General features: G+C 38.8%; 1 protein-coding gene across 1 annotated transcript in view; it reads right to left on the bottom strand.

Annotated features, from left to right (window-relative positions):
* CD96 (CD96 molecule) overlaps positions 1-18,082 on the bottom strand; it is a 104,664-nt gene that overhangs the window by 68,494 nt on the left and 18,088 nt on the right. Inside the window, exons 3-5 of the mRNA XM_007985864.3 lie at positions 16,772-16,896; positions 6,472-6,679; positions 39-94 (exon numbers count right to left, since the gene is read on the bottom strand). Of these exons, the coding sequence (XP_007984055.3) occupies positions 39-94; positions 6,472-6,679; positions 16,772-16,896 (389 nt within the window). The remainder of the gene's footprint in view (positions 1-38; positions 95-6,471; positions 6,680-16,771; positions 16,897-18,082) is intronic.

Raw genomic sequence — 18,082 nt, 5'->3', positions numbered from 1 at the left:
TAATGCTGTAGATTTTCAAAGGCTTTTATGTGACTCACCTCTACCAAGACATCCGTGGAGTTATTTTCCACAATCATGGGGATTTCCGGTTTAGCTTAAAGGCAAATAAAACATAGTTAGTGGCACCAAATGTCATCCTACCTGGCCACTAGTGTGTGTATGTGTGTGTGTGTCTATGAGAATCTTCATTCATCAAATATTAATATTTATTTATTAATATTTATAAATTAATATTTATTAATATAATACTGCCAGGCCTGCTGTGTACCTGGCAGTATGCTAGATGCCTAGGAAACAAAGGTGGACAAATAGTATTCACTGTTTTTAAGAAATCTGCAATTTCTTGGGAATACAGATAAACAAACTGGAAGTTATAATACACTGAGATAAGTACAATGATTAAGGACATGTAGTATTTGAAGACAGCTTTTAAATAAATTTTTTAACCTAACCTTGGAGGATAGGAGGAGGCTTTTGGAAGATGTGATGTGGTTACCAGCGATGAGTTAAGTAAAATTGGGAATGTGGAAGACTGGTAGTACAAGAGGAGGATGGGTGGTGGGGAGGGAGAGAAAAGAGGAATGTTCTACATGCACAAAGGCTTATGATATGGTTGTACTGTGTCCCCACTCAAATCTCAACTTGAATTGTATCTCCCAGAATTCCTATGTGTTGTGGAAGGGACCCGGCGAGAGGTAATTGAATCATGGGGGCTGGTCTTTCCTATGCTATTCTCGTGATAGTGAATAAGTTTCATGAGATCTGATGGGTCTATCAGGGGTTTCCGCCTCTGCTTCTCCTCATTTTTCTCTTCCCATTGCCGTGTAAGAAGTGCCTTTCACCTCCCACCACAATTCTGAGGCCTCCGCCGTCATGTGGAACTGTAAGTCCAATTAAATCTCTTTTTCTTCCCAGTCTTGGGTATGTCTTTATCAGCAGTGTGAAAACAGACTAATACAGTAAATTAGTACTACCACAGTGGAGTGTTGCTGAAAAGATACCCAAAAATGTGGATGTGACTTTGGCACTGGGTAACAGGCAGAGGTTGAAACAGTTTGGAGGGCTCAGAAGAAGACAAGAAAATGTTGTAAAGTTTGGAACCTCCTAGAGATTTGTTGTATCACTTTGACAAAAATGCTGATGTTGATATGAACAATAAGGTCGAGGCTGAGGTGGTCTCAGATAGAGATGAGGAACTTGTTGGGAACTGGAGCAAAGGTGACTTGTTATATTTTAGCAAAGAGACTGGCAGCATTTTGCCCCTGGCCTAGAGATTTGCGGAACTTTGAACTTAAGAGAGATGATTTAGGGTGTCTGGCGGAAGAAATTTCTAAGCAGCAAAGCATTCAAGAGGTGTCTTGGGTGCTGTTAAAGGCATTCAGCTTTATGAGGGAAGCAGAGCATAAAAGTTTGGAAAATTTGCAGCCTGACTATGGGATAGAAAAGAGAAACCCATTTTCTGGGGAGAAATTCAAGCTGGCTGCAGAAATTTGCATAAGTAGGAAGGAGCCTAATGTTAATCTCTGAGACTGTGGGAAAAATGTCTCCAGGCTATGTCAGAGACCTTCACAGCAGCCCCTCCCATCACAGGCCCAGAGACCCAGGAGGAAAAAATGGTTTCCTGGGCTGGGCCCAGGGTCCCCTTGCTGTGTGCAGCCTCAAGACTTGGTGCCCTGTGTCCCAGCCACTCCAGCTATGGTTGAAAGGGGCCAATGTGCAGCTTTAGCTGTTGCTTCAAAAAGTGTGGAAGTCCCAAGCCTTGGCAGCTTCCACGTGGTGTTGAGCCTGTGGGTGCAGAGAAGTCAAGAACTGAGGTTTGGGAACCTCCGCCTGGATTTCAGAAGATTTATGGAAATGTCTGAATACCCAGCAAAAGTTTGCTACAAGGGTGGGGCCCTCATGAAGAACCTCTGTTAGGGCAGTACAGAAGGGAAATGGGGGGTCGAAGCCCCCACATGGAGTCCCTAATGGAGCACTGACTAGTGGACCTGTGAGAAGAGGGCCACCATCCTCCAGACCCCAGTATGGTAGGTCCACCAACAGATTGCACTGTGCTCCTGAAAAAGCTGCAGACACTCAACACTAGCCCATGAAAGTAGCCAGGAGGGAGGCTGTACCCTGTAAAGCCACAGGGATGGAACTGCCTAAGATCATGGGAACCTACCTCTTGCATCTGTGTGACCCGAATGCAAGACATAGAGTCAAAGGAGATCATTCTGGAACTTTAAGAGTTGACTGCCCTCTGGATTTTGGACTTGCATGGGGCCTGTAGCCCCTTTGTTTTGGCCAATTTCTCCCATTTGTATTTACCCAATGCTTGTACCCTCATTATATCTAGAAAGCAACCAACTTGCTTTTGATTTTACAGGATCATAGGCAGAAGGGACTTGCCTTGTCTCAGATGGGATTTTGGACGTGGACTTTTGGGTTAATGCTGAAATGGGTTGAGAATTTGGGGGACTGTTGGGAAGACATGATTGATTTTGAAATGTGAGGACATGAGATTTGGGATGGGTCAGGGGTGAAATTACATGGCTTGACTGTGTCTCTACCCAAATCTCAACTTGAATTGTGTCTCCCAGAATTCCGACGTGTTGTGGAAGGGACCTGATGGGAGGTAACTGAATCATGAGGGCCTGTCTTTCCCATGGTATTCTCATGACAGTGAATAAGTCTCACGAGATCTAATGGGTTTAACAGGCATTTCTGCTTTTGATTCTCCTCATTTTTCTGTTGCTGGGAAGAAATATGCTGGGTTTAGGGCATGTGGAATAGGTCTGTGATACATTTGGGTGTTGATTTCAAGGTTTTCATGGGTGTTTTGGGGAGACTTATTCTATATGAGGAATCATCAATGGATGTAAAGTAGGTTCTGATAAGATATGTGGTCAGGGCCACAATATATACTTGGGTAACACCTCAAAGTAGGTTAAGGACTGGATAAGACTCCACCCAAACACAACCCATCCAGCCAATTTACTAAATGCAAAAGCCAGGAAGAAGTGCCTTTCACCTCCCGCCATGATTCTGGGGGCTCCACAGCCATGTGGAACTGTAAGTCTAATTAAATCTCTTTTTCTTCCCAGTTTTGGGTATGTCTTTATCAGCAGCATGAAAACGGACTAAAGCAGCTTACAAATAAATTCTCGTTATAAAGATCCCTGAAGTGGAGCAGAGAAACCTTTGGCTTTTGTTTGGTTGCTTGGTACTAGGAAATATCAGGGAATATTTCAGTGATTTTGTTGTTTTACTAGATTTGAAGTGCCTCAAAGCCAGTATTTTATCAATTTCTTCATCTCCAGCACTTAACAGTGCCCAGCACAAACTAGACATTAGTACATCATGTTGAACAGGAGTGGCTTCAAGTACATTCTTGAGCACAGTAAACACAGCATTCTGTGACTCAGTGGAAAGAATGCTAAACCTCCAGTCACAGATGTTGTCAGTGCCTGCTACAGCCACTTGCCATTTACCTCGGCACACTGAAGACCTCTTACTGGGATAACTCTTGGATGACTAGATGACTCTTTGCATAACGATTTATTGAGATTATGGGAGTACACTTAGTCCACAGGTAGTAAAAACTGGGAGTCCCAGAGAGTTAATAGTGATAACAGATGGAGAGATGGTAGATAAATACCCCAGATTTCTTGCCCTTCATGTGGGATAACTCTGATGTGTGCTCTATGCTGTCTCCCAGTGAGATGAGTTCTAAACCTGTGGTGGTAACTGATGTAATCTTGTACATTTTATTATCTTCCTTCCCTTCCCTTCCCTGACTCACTTTCTCACTCCTTTTCTGATGTTTCCAAGGATGGTCTTTCAAATAAATTAATCCCAATCCTTATCTCAATGTTTTATTTCAGGGGAACCCAAAACCAAGATACAACCTGAAACACTAATGGGTGGAGTGGTATCTCTTACCTCCTGTTAACAAATACCAGCAGAATAAAAGCCGTGAAAGAACAACTACTAAAATTTGCAGAGGTGACAGGGTGAGAAAGATTTTCTTTGAGGCTGAGGACAATCAGATTTGGAATTTAGGAGTGGACCAGAACAACCCTGTGATGGGCAGGTGACTCCCTGCCAAGGAAAGGAAAAACAAAGGAGACCAGTGAAGGAGATGCAGGAAGTGGCAAAATTGCTGGAGTAGCCCCTCTTGTCCCTGGTCTGCTAGAGAATGAAGAGTTGAGTAATGAGCACTGTTTGGGAAGAAGAAATATGCTGGGTTTAGGGCATGTTGAATAAGTCTGGGATACATTTGGGTGTTGATTTCAAGGTTTTCATGGGTGTTTTGGGGAGACTTATTCTATATGAGGAATCACCAAGGGATGTAAAGTAGGTTCTGATAAGATATGTGGTCAGGGCCACAATATGTACTTGGGTAACACCACAAAATAGGTTAAGGACTGGATAAGACTCTACCCAAACACAACCCACCCAGCCAATTTACTAAATGCAAAAGCCAGGAAGCAGGAAAAATGTAATTTTCTGAACAAGCAGGCAGAGTTTCATATTTTAAAGCATCCACTGAAAGGACTTCAAAGAAGAAACAAGAGAAATGTAGAGACAGAGATATGTAGAATCCAATAGGGTGATAAAAGTGACATATAAAAGAGTGAAAAACATTTAAGATCAAAGTAGAGGTATTTTAATGCAGCAAAGAGATATAGGACACAGCATAGATGTTGACAAGGCAATTAGATCAAGTTATGGTGCAAAAAATCTTGATCAACAGGGGACACAGCTTGCCTAAATTACAATTGATATTTCTTTCCACACTGAGGATGACTGCCTTCATTGGTTTGCCAATAGACCAGAGGAGGCAGTTTCATGTTTGCACTAAGACAGTCACACCCTGGTAAATAAACAAATGGTGATAACCAAAGAGATGAACAGCTTGTTTCCAACTCTTCACAGGACACTGTTTAGGCTCCGTAAGGAACCTGGTCATCAGAGATGATTAATGCCTAGTCCATCCCTGAGGAGAGATGAACAGAAAGAGAAGAGGGAGGATGCAGAGGAAAGGGGAGGACAGAGGAGGGAAGGGGGAGGCAATTTTGCATTTTCTTCAAAATACTACATTGTATGACTGCCAATAATAAGGCAATACAATTCCAAACAATTTTTTTTTTTTGCTTGCTCTGTCTGCCCTTTAGAGAATTGAGGAACAATCTAGCAGCCTGTGTCCATAGGTTTGTGAAGTTGTTTTCCCTTTGTTTATCTCATTTTCAAAAATAATTAATTGCCTATCCATCTCACTGCTTTTCTCTTTGCCTTCTTTAAAATTGACTTTCTAAAAGACACAGATCTTTGTCACAAAAAATGAAAAAAACATCCAAAGGCAGGGACTTCTCTTTATTAACAGTGTTTATTAATTAGTGGTACTTTCTTGTACCACTGGGGAAAATAGAATTCTAACCTTTCTTCCTTAAATTTGCACCCTGCAGATACTCTGCATGTTGAGTGAGGCCACAGTGGATTTCACAGCTCAGCTCCACAATCCCGACAGTGCAGGTTCAGAGGCCTTTCCTGAAGGCTCCTTTGCCCGAAGGGCTGGACCTGACTGTCTCACCCCAGCTGGCCTTGGCAGGATAGCAGGGGAGGAGGAACTTCTGCAGTTTCCCTGGGGCTATATTTATCACCTTCCTTTTCTCACTGACCTTATTCCACCTTGCTCAAGCAAGCAACTAAGACAATTAGACAACTAAGCAATTAGACTTTGGCGCTACAATTAAAGAGACTTCCAGTATTCTGAGAAACATTAAAGTTGTAAATAAGATAGTGGTCACCAGGAAATTGATCTGTCTGCTATGGTTTGAATGTCCACTCCAAAATTTATGTTGAAATTTAATCTCCAGTGTGGCAGTATTGACAGCTGGGGTCTTTCATGGGTGACTGAATCATCAGGTCTCTGTCCTTATGAATAAGATTAATCCATTTATGCATTAAAGGGTTATTGGAGTCATGAGTTATGATGGGAGGGCAACTGGTGGCCTTATAAGAAGAGGAAGAGAGACCTGAGTTAGCACATTCGCAAACTCTGTCCCCTTGCCGTGTGATACCCTGTGCCATCTTGGGATTCTTCAGTTAGTCCCCCCATCAGCAAGAAGGTTCTCACCAGATGCATCCCCTCGACCTTGGATTTAGCCTCCATAACTGTAAGTAACAAATTCCTTTTCTTTATAAATTACTCAGTTTCAGGTATTCCATTGTAAGCAACAGAAAATGGACCAATACAGAAAATTATTGCTTTCTGTGTGATTTTATTCTGTTAATGGAATCATTATTCTTTAGCATTCTACCATCATCCTCATCCCCAACAAGAATGACAAATATCCAGGGAAACAGACTCCAGCATTGTTACCCACGTGTGGTGGCTCTGCAGCATAATAGAGTGCTTCCTCTTCAGGGAAGAGCAGGGCAAGAGACAGGAGGGTGTCAGGGAGTCTGTAGAACAACAGCCCTTACCAAAAACCTTGATTGTGGTGGAGCTCCTCAAGATTTTGTCAGGACCGACTCTAATGTGGCAAGAGAACTTCCGCCCATCATCGAAGATTTGGACTGGAGAGAGGTGGAGTCTGTAGTCTGTACCAACCTTGACTCTATCTTTAAGTAATGTGGAACTGCTGATGAGGTGATCTTGGGAGATAAGTGTTTGCTGAGTTCCATTATCCTCCTGGTGAGAAAAATCATTACCAGTTATTGAGCCCTCAACTGTGCCAGCTCTGAACTAGGCGTTTCACAAGCATCGATTCATTTATTTTTTGTAAAGTAGAGAGGAAGAATGAAGGATGGAAATTAAGAGACATTTAGTATATTACTAAAGAAAGTATACACTTGACTTTCAGTTAAAAACTATTGTCACCTTCTCCTAACAAATGGAAACATTCTGTTCTTCTGACTAGACCTTCTCCTTCATAATCTTCTATGAACTGCATATCTAGAGTAGGATTTGGGGGCTGGAATGGGTGCGGAACTAATGGCAGATTTTAATTTTCATTTAAGAAGTTCTGGCATCTTACTGCTAAGATGTGCTGAGGAGACTGTATCAGTGTGAAGATTTCATAAAATCTTCTCAAAGTCTTCTAGTGAAATGTTGGCACCCAACAGTGAGTACCTCCTTAAATTTTGTGCCCTGGGCACCTCCTCGCCTCCTTTTGCAGCCTTGTTCTGGTCCTAACCCTATTCTCTTTTTTACTGTGTTTGTGTTAGCTTCAAAGAGGATGCATGAAGAGTAGGCTGAAAATGTTAATCTGAATTTTGGAGATCAGAGTATATTTGAGGTACTTGGTTTTTCTATACCGTATCCTTTCTTCCATCTGTGATGAAAAGCACTATTATTCTCTCTGTGCCTGGAATTTTTTTGGACAAGCTCCCTGGGTTGTCACAGTGTTGATTGACGTCAATAAACGTGCTCACTAGGGGCCCAGTGAGGAGGGGATTCTTGAGGGGCACAGGGGTAGAGGATGGGTTAGGTCTTCAGACCCCGTTAGTATGACTCAGCATTCTCGGTTGCGCTGCTTTTAAAACACCCCGATGCACACGCTTCTCTTCTAGAGATTCTAATTTAGTCTGTCTGGGATAAGGCCATGGCTAGGACAGTTGTTTTTAAGGTACTCAGGGGATCCAGGGCTGACATCTACTGGCCTAACTCTAAACAACAGATGAATCCTTGTGCACAGGCATCAGGGGAAATGGAGGGAATTAAAATGGAGAGGGATAAACAGGAATGCATTCAATGGGGGGAAATGTTACAAAATAATGATAAGATCTATGAATTGGAATCTCTAGCTTTAAAAATGAGACAGATCAGGCTACACGAAATGGAAACCCCATTCAAGTATGGGCAGAAACAGAGGAAGGACTAAAGCAGACTTCTTAAATAGTTTAAAGAGATAATTCCAAAATATACTTAGTAGAAACTCTTATGTAAGACACAGTTCTTTAGCTGAATCCGGCTAGGATTTGTGACAGTCTTACATGCAGATAGTATTGTGTTATTGCCTGCAAATAATCACACTCTGCTGAATTCTTTTTCCTGAAGCAATTTTCATACCTTTTACCCTTAGAAAGAAGGACCCAAGAATCTGTGCTGCTGTTTTCTTTAAAGAAGAAAAGCACAAGAAAAAGAGAGAAAGACTGTATTACAGAGACAGGATCCTCCAGAGGAGCTCTAAGTATTGGGTGGGGACAGGAGAAGAAAGTGGAAAGCATGTCACTCAGCACTGGCAGGTCTGGAGGTCAGTAATTAAGAAGGCAGGTAACCCCTGCAGATCTTTTGGCACAGGTATGTTTGGCAGCCTCTTGCTTTTTTTTGTGTGTCAGGATTTTAGAGTTGAAAATGTTCCTTGGTCATTTAGTATATGACTACCATTTGGAACAGTTCCATCAACTGTCACTTTGTTGTGGGAAAAAGAGCAGTTACATGCTGAAGTTGGAGACTGGTGAGAAAAACCACTTTTTTCTTTATTATATAGCAGATTGTGACTAGGTGGTTTAGTTGATAGAGAAAAAATACAAAACCTTTCAACTTTTTCCAAAGGTTGCTTTTTTCCCCTGGGCAGTTGACTTTTGCAGAAAGAAGGTTTGTTCCTTCATTGGAAAAGATGGGATTCAGTTGCAAAGAACGCCCTGTAACCTACAAGATAAGGAGATCCTGAGACATTCTAGAGTCTTCAGTTATAAAGGGGGCAGTAGCAAGAACTTACAATGAGTGGCTGCCTTCATAGAGCAAATGGGAGGAGAGGTGAAAAAATTAGCACAGGCAAACAACAAAATGCCTAGGGATGGGAGAGGGAGAAAAATACTAATATTATGTTATGACCACTATTAAAATTTCATATTCTTACTAGTCATAGTTTAAATTTATTTAGTACCTATTATATTGTAAGAATTCTGCAAAGTCCTTTCACGTCTTGTTTACTCCTTACAACTATGTAAAATAAATTGAGGCTAAAAATTTGCTCAAATATCACACAAAGTAAGAGGTATTTAAGAAACAGCATCAAAAAGCAAGGATGCCCAGAACCGAGGACAAATGTCTCCGATACAATTTTTACTAATAAGAACCAAACTGTGAAATAACAATAATAAATTTTAAAAAACTTTCTGAAGTATACAGAGTGAGAAGTTTAACAGAAACTTTAGAAAGCTAGAACCTTTCATGTGAGTTATAGATTACAGGGGTGTGGGCAATTTGCTGATTGAAAGGGGCCTTTGTATGACATATTGACCCACTTTTGGTGATAGGTGTTTAGAGCATACCTCAACTCCTACTTGATAATAATGCTCTCAGCTAACCTAGTCTTCAGGAAACAGACTGGTGGAGGCTAGAACCTGCATGTGAAAGCCTGATTCCTATCAGGTTTTTCTTTTCCTGTTCTTCAAAGAAAAAAATTGCTCACTTTAAAAATTATTAAGTATTTCTAAAACTTTATGGATTCATACCTTGGTAGACTCTCACATTTTAATGGGAAATATAGATTTAATGAGCTAACATATATGATATACTTACTCTAGTCCTGACACTTAATAGATGTTCAATAATACAAGTTTATTATTATCTAGTCCAGCCTATGAGATCAACCTGCTATTTCATGAGTATTCATTATGTGCCTGGCTAAATTGAGGAATTATGGAGATTCATTGCTATGGTTTGAATGTTTTTGTCCCTTCCAAAACTCATATGGAAACTTAATCCCCAATGGCACAGTGTTGGGAGGAGAAGCCTAATGGGAGATCCAAAGGGCTCTGCCCTCATAAATGCATTAATGCCTCTGTACAAAGTGCTTGTAGTAGTGAATTCTCTCTCTTCTGCTCTTCTGCCATGTGGGGACACAGTTTTTTGGTCCTCTTTGGAGAATACAGCATTCAAGGTGCCATCTTGGAAGCACAGAGACCAGGTTCTAACCTGCTGGCACCTTGATTTTGGACTTCCCAGCCTCCAGAACTGTGAGAGAATAAATTTCTGTTTATAAATTTCTCAGTTTCAGATATTCTGTTATATGCAGCAGCACAAAATAGACTAAGACAGTTATAAAGTCATGAATAGCTCAATCTGCTCTCTTGCCAGTGTCAACCCTTATACACTAGCCCTTGGGGGACAAAATGGCCATGAAGCCCAGGAACAACAAGTTGATTGAAAATACTGTTCCTTAAACAATATAAATGTAGTAAGGTCTCAAAAACACACAAGCAACAGTCCGCCTTTATTTACAAATTTGATATTTTGTTCATCATGGATTTTCCCTAGCTTCTGATTTTTAAAAATATTGTATCAAAATATTTATCTTGATTGCTAATTTTTTTGTGCTCCCTTAAATTTTGCTCCCAAGATTAAGAGCCTTACTTGCTTCACTCTAACCCCAGCCCTTAGGTCGCATAGCTAGTAAGTAGTGGAGATCCAGATCTTGAAAACAGGAATTTCCCTCCAAAAGTCACATTGTTAATGACTTTGCTATATATAGTCTCACAAAAGTAGTAGAAGAAACAGTCTTTGCCTTTCCTACATATAATCTACTTAAGGGCTGAGTTTGGTGGTTCATGCCTATAATTCCAGCACTTTGGGAGGCCAAGGCTGGTGGATTGCTTGAACTCAGGAGTTCAAGACCAGCCTAGGAAACATGGTGAAACCCTTTCTTTCCTAAAAATACAAAAAAATTAGCCAGGTGTGGTGGCACATACCTGCTGTACCAGTGACTCGAGAGGCTGATGTGGGAGGATCACCTGAGCCTGGGGAGGTCAAGGCTGCAGTGAGCCAAGATTATGTCATTGTACTCCAGCCTGAGCAACAAAGTCAGACCCTGCCTCAAAAAAAAAAAAAAAAAAAAAACTAAAAAAAATTAATTTTTAAATATAATTTTAAAAAATATTTTTTGCACTAAAAAAACTACTTAAGGAGAAGAACAAACACACACACACACAAACAAATATGAAAATCAGGAGCCACAGAAAATAAACAAATGCATAATTAAATTATGTATAGGAGCTTAATAAAATAATTAGCATGATAAGGGCTGAAAGGGATCATATTGAATCATGAAACTGCTGGTATATGTCCTTAAGTACTTCACAAATTCTAAAATAAGTCATTGAGGCTTTGTTTTTGAACTAGAATCAAAATTTTCAATTTAGAAGAGGAATGTTTGTACTACAGATTGAGTGTCGCTTATCTGAAATGCTTGGTATCAGAAGTATTTCAGGCTTCAGATTGTTTTGGATTTTGGAATATTTACGTTATGCCAGTTGAACATCTCAAATCTGAAAATCTGGAATCTGAAATAATCCATTGAACATTTCTTTTGAGCATCATGTGTGTGCTAAAAAAGTTTCAGATTTTGGAACATAATTTCAGGTTTTCAGACTTGGCATGTTCAGCCTCCTTGATTTAGTGATGATATTTCGTCTCTGAGCTATCCTGAGCTCCTTGAAACCAGCTCCATGTCAAAGCTGGATGCACTGACCACAGCACGTGGCAGGTGCTAAGTGTACAGAGCTCATTCGATAACTGCTGTTAACTGTATTGATTGCTACTCCTTTTTTCTCCAAACTGTTTCCTATCTTCACATTTCCTCCATTTATTCTCCATCCAGTCAGTGCTGTCAAAGCAAGCTGCTTGCAAAGCTTCCTATGTCCATTTTGTAGAGCACCAGAACGATATATTTCTAATCATTGTTGTTGGTTATCAACACTTTGCAGTTCGGCTAGCACTTTAATTTTTATTAAAGACAATTAGAATCAGCTGCCATCAGGTAAGAGGTTACAGTTTTGTTTTCTGAATAGTGAGGCATCCATAAGCATAACAAACATTGTCTAGAGTACCATTTACCTTTTAACATAAATAGTACAAATATTAAATAAGAGCATATTGAAGATATACATAAAAATTTTAAGGTAGATGAGCATCTGTAGTTATGTGCTTTGGTCACTAATATTGAATTGTTTGAATTGGAAATATTCTTGTCCTTCTCTTCATGATTTTAAAGAGAATAATCATGAATTTCTTTATTTTCACTGACTTTGGAAACAAATATTTCCTCATACACATTTTCCCATCTGCACTACCAATTTGTACTTAAAGTTCCCAGGGTCTTGGTGTAGTGTAAGTCTGTCTTTTGCCAGTCAACTATTTAATTATCCAGCTCAAATATAACCTTTTCTAAGAAACTTTTCCAGGTCCATCTAGTCGGAATTAAACTATTTTTCCCATGCTGCCATTTTTTACATTTTTATTAAAGGTGTATGTCATGGTAGGAAATATGTCCAATATAATTTTGTATCCCTGCAGGACTTAGCGCTCAAAACAGATTCACATAACTTTATTGGACTGAACTGAAATTTATGCTGTGGGAAATAAGGACGATAGTTTGCTATGAAAACAGAGTATTATCGTATATTTAGAAGCTTCTAATACAAGACTGTCAAATTTCCCTAATGACTATATACTTATGTCCCAGTGCATAAAATGGGAAAAATATCACTTATCTTTTAGCTTCCAACTGCATCCCATCAAAATATACATATTCTAGGATTTCTTATACATTACTCCTCCATTCACATAGATTATTAGTCTTCATTAAAGGGTTAACCCTTTGTGTTTACTTAGTTACCCCTCATGCTGGATGAATGTTAGATACACCATCCATTTGCACCTGATGCCTGTCTACCTCAGTGTATTCCCAGTCCTGCAATGTAACTTCCCAAAATGCAGAGTGTGTCCCATTAACACATTTAACACAGCCTTAGCATGCGATCAGGCACATGTAGCATAAGAGTTTATTTTATAAGACAGAATCCCAACAATAACCTTTCCTATGAGGGTCATGATTGAATTAATTCGCTTTTATAAAATTACACATACAGGAAGACATCACTTTCATTTTTCTGTGACTTAGATAATTTTAGTTGGTAAATTGTTTCCAAGGTTTCATGAGTCACTTGGGGCAGAAGGCCTTTGAAGCTTCCCAGAGTTCAGTATAGGAAGTTTCTGCTCTCCTGAGCTCACCTTCATCACTTTTATGTTGTAATCTCTTTCTAAAGAGATTATATAATGTTTGTAAGAACAATAGACTTATCATTATGATTATTATTATTAGTTTAAAAAGAGATTAAAGACCAAAAATACGGATTGGCTGGAATATTTGTGTCCTTTGCAGACATGTAGCAATTATGATACTAAGAGTTGTAGCTTATTCCCTAACATAAGTGTTGCCAGTGGCACCAGTTTGTTTTTGACTTCACTGCACAAAAGAATTTGAGAGCAATTTTACCGCACAAAAGAATTTGAGAGCAAGTTCAAAGTGGAAGGAGGTAAGAGAGCTTACTGCGAAGCAAAAGTACACTCACCGCTGATCACAGAGGGCTACTCAAAGGTGAGATGATGCTGACTGACACTAGAGAAACTCCCTTTATGAGTTTCATATGATTATTCATGAAGGAGTAGGAAGGCGTGTTGCTATTAAGCACGTTCTGGATGGTCCTCTGGATGTGCATGTGCTATTTTTGTACATGCTGGTAGATACATGGCATGTCTCATTAACATCTTAAATCTCTACTCATAGGTGTATTTTTTACTATTCTAATGAGCATGGGTCAGCCCAAAGACACTAATCATGGGTTTCTGCACTTGCATGCATGTGGGGATTTTTCCTTTCCGCTCCTTTACCTCCTTGCTGTAGGATGTTCTAACCATGAGCCCAGGGTGTGGGTTGTGCACTGTCAGGCAGTTTGTTCTCTCCATTTATTTAGGAAGTTTGTTCTCCTTTAAGGGAGACTATAACCACCCTATGTAATCTAGTTTTTAAGGACATTATTTGGTTTAAGAGACTGGCCGAATCCTACAGCCATCAACAGTGTGGGGCATAGATGTAAATGAGAGGACATTTTGAAAGGACATGCACTATAGGATTTTAATTAGCACATTTGCCAACACCATGTTCCCTTTGAAGAAAGGTTTCTTTAGAAAGATTCTTCAAGTTGTCTGTATCATGGTGTATTCTTTAAAATGGCAGCATGGCTTGAGGTTCTAGTGGATGTTTAAGATTCACCCTCTCACTGTGTGACCTTACGTGCACTCTCTGGCATTCATTTACTCTAAAGGTCCTGGCAGAATCCAAAGCTAATGTCTATATGACCTTCTTAGTTTCTTTAAAGGCAGCTACTTGATACATGGTGACTCATCAGTTGTCAAGTCTTTGAGACTTAATGAGCTGCCACTCAGTAAATAATCAAGCAGCATGAATTTAGTGATCATCAATTTAATATGAGAACAATGAACAAGACTGTGGGGAAAGAGGACAAATAGAAACAAATTAATTCAAGTATTTATTAAGTATTTATGAGTATCCATGTTTTGGACTCTATACTAGATGCTAGAGATTTTTAAAATGAGCGATACAACTTTTTGTCCAGGAGAAGCTCAGGGTCACATAAAAGACACACACTGAAGGCTTTGCATTTGCTTAGAAAAACAGATTACATACCCATGAGACAAGATAAGAACACTACAGTAAAAATACGTACAGTAAAACTTTATTAAACCAGTTGCCATTGTTGGTGAACCTGTGATAACTGGGATAGGAACTTTCTGCTCTGTTGGGGGAAAATATTGAAGCAAGGTATGCATTTCATTACTAAAAGGTTTAGTATAGTACATTTCTGTTCTCTTGAAATTATCTCACTTCTTAACCTTTTTCTCAGAAGTATGTTGTATCATGTTTGTTAAGAACAATGGACTTATACTCATCCTAATGATATGCATAATGTCCAGGAAGCCTTACTTTTTGGAAAGCAAATCCTATAAAAGGGCGAACGTGTTCTGTGACAGATGACAGACACTGTAGGTTTTACAACCATTTGGGAGAGTTATTTTAAAATATAATTCTTTTTATTACTTACTATCTGAAAAATAGCTAGACAGTGAAAAATTATCAGTAGGTTGTATTTAAAGTTCTTCGTACAAGTCAATTATTTCGGATTTGGCACAAACCCAAGGAAATGTTTTTATATATAGGGTCTAGTTTCCAAGACTGTCCACAAAAATCTAGGTAGCTTGTAATGTGAATAATCAACCATCTGAATCACAGTATTTTCCAAATTGTGCCAGCTGTTATATTCATGAGGATCCGTGAGTTTAATAAGAATTTTTAAATCTTGTTTTCATTTTGACAAAAATATAAAAATTGCACTTTGGGAGGCCGAGACAGGCAGATCACGAGGTCAGGAGATCTAGACCATCCTGCCTAACACGGTGAAACCCCGTCTCTACTAAAAAATACAAAAAACTAGCCGGGTGAGGTGGCGGGCGCCTGTAGTCCCAGCTACTTGGGAGGCTGAGCCAGGAGAATGGTGTAAACTCAGGAGGTGGAGCTTGCAGTGAGCTGAGATCCGGCCACTGCACTCCAGCCTGGGCGACAGAGCAGACTCCGTCTCAAAAAAAAAAAAAAAAAAAATATATATATATATATATATATGTATATATATACATATAAATTAACATACAGTAATCATATTCTGTATCATCTAAATGAATGCCCTATTATGTGATTCTTGAAATCATGTTTATGGTCACCTCTATAATTGTGTTTGTCTCTTTGTTGTCATTTGTTTTTAACAGTTTTAGGGGTTTACTGTATACACTGGTTAGTAGCTGGCTGCCATTTGATTGACTAACATTAAAGTTATAATGACACAATTCTTTCATATTTACTATTATCCTCATGTTGATTTTGTTTATCTGTTATGACAAAAAGCTCAGACAATTTTAGTTTTTAAGATTAAATTTAGATTTTAAAAATAAACTGATGCATTAGGCAGAATAGTGTAGACTAATGATAAAATAACAAAGGCAGAAAAAGTGGATAAACGATGCAGTTATGTTAAGGGATAGGCCAAATTAAATCATAAATCCAATTAGATGAAGATCTGTATAGATGAATTCTGCAGTATTTCAAGGAGAGAAAAGTAGTGGGAGAGTTTAGTCATCACACAGGACACGTTAAGCAACTTAATAGTCAGCCCACCGTAACTGCCAAAGTGAATACTCAGTGGAATTTTTTAAATTTATAACTAGGGTTATATCTTACAGTGCCTTAGCAAAATACTAGACCAGTATTTATTTTTGCCCTACACATCATTTTTAAAATTGGAAAAATTTTCATAAAAATCCAGATTTCTGGCCTTTTTTTTTTTTTTTTAAATGAGAAGGCATGGCAACTATAGACCTGTGGCCCCCTGTGGCATTAATAGAGCTGGGCAGTGACTGTTTCTTATACAAGTCCTGCTTGTCTCCTATACATTTGCTGCTTATATTTCACAAGCATTAGAGTCTGTGCTTCTCAATCTAAGCCAATGTTGGATATTTCCCAGGACGCAGTAATAAGGGTTTTTGGAAAAGGGAGTCTGTAGCTCTGCATATGTTGCTTGTGAAACAAGTATTTGTGAGTAGGGGCTTCTGCAGAATATGGCTCCTTTCTAGGGCACTATCACACTTTGTTCTTTCTGTAATCGTGGTTTGGTATGTAGATAGAAATAAAAATCAATCTTTGGAAGCAAATTTATAAATTAATTCACTGCATTCATAGACTCAGAGGCTTGCCTGTGAGAGGGAATATGAGTGTCCTCTCCTTCCTTCCCTACCCCTCCTCCCACCACTGGCATAATGCCTGCCTGTCATTTGTATGTTTCCTTCCCTATTATTACTGCTTATTCATTTTACTTCATTAATGTTTAAAGACGATTGCAGTTATTCACTGAAAAGGGCAACACTTACCACCAACCATGCATAGGTGAACTCAGATGAAATTTCTGAGGAGCTATTTTGAAAGCATGGTATTTCCAGAGTCTGATTTATCTCTATTTCTATTGTATGGTTGCTTTTCCACTCATCTGGTGTAACTGTAACAAAACATAAGGTAGAAAATATATGAATCTCTGATTGGTTTGTAAAGTGTTTTTTATCAAAGAGACAAAAACAGTTTTAGTATAGGGATTCATCTATCCTCAGGGTACACCTATGAAGCAGAGAGTTGTACCCTCATTGTATAAATGGCTAAACAGAGTCACTGAGGAGCACAGAATTGTTGCTAAACACTGAAAAATTACAAGGAAACGACCCTAACAGAATCAAACTCATCATTTGGCGTGTTCCTCTGCTTTAGCCCCAAATTGGTGCTTTAATCTTCAAGTTCCATTTCCTTGATCAGATAGAATATAAAACTTCATAACCTAGCCTTAATTGTCTTTTTATTTTGTTGGACTTTATTTTTTAGAGTAACTACTAAAATTAGGTTCACAGCAAAATTGAGCAGAAAGTACAAAGTTCCCAGTATATCTGCTTCCTCTACCCACCCACAACCTCCCCAACGGTGGACACCCTGTTCCACAGCCGTACATTTCTTAAAATTAATGAACCCACACTGGCACATCATTATCACCCAACGTTCATAGTTTACATTAGGGTTTACTCTTAATTTTATACATTCTATGGGTTTGGACAAATGTATAATGACATGTATCCACCATTATAGTATCATACATAATAGTTTCGCTGCCCTGAAAAGCTGATCTTTTTACAGTCTTCATATCTAATAGTCTTCTTAGAGCTTATAAACATTCCTCCCACAAAGGAATTACACAAAAATACATAAAGAAACTTTGAGGAAGCAGTGTTAATTATTTTCATTTTTAAGGTAATAGAAGATAAATGTCCATTTTGTAATCTCTCCTATTGGGAAAGTTTTATATACATACATATAAATTTGTGACTGAACTATAACATCAAAAGAAATTTATAAATAAAGGCAACTCTATCATCCAAATATCCTAAAAATCTTATATTCTTTTTTCTATATCTATTCAAATCTTGTTTGCATACATGCACATTTTCTCACAGTCTGCAATCCTATTTACCAATGAATGTTATGTATATTGTTACTTTAAAATGTTTTGTGTGATTCTTGAACTATTGGTGATTTAAATTTATGGGGGCTTCATGTCATTTTATCATATATACTAATCATCATTCATTTAGTCATTTCCAATTATTGAATCATTATGCTCTTTCAGTTTGGATTTTTTACTT

This window comes from Chlorocebus sabaeus, chromosome 22 (assembly GCF_047675955.1).
Source record: "Chlorocebus sabaeus isolate Y175 chromosome 22, mChlSab1.0.hap1, whole genome shotgun sequence".
Taxonomy (NCBI): domain Eukaryota; kingdom Metazoa; phylum Chordata; class Mammalia; order Primates; family Cercopithecidae; genus Chlorocebus; species Chlorocebus sabaeus.
The sequence above is the reverse complement of the archived record's forward strand: the minus strand, read 5'-3'. Positions and strand labels throughout refer to the sequence as shown.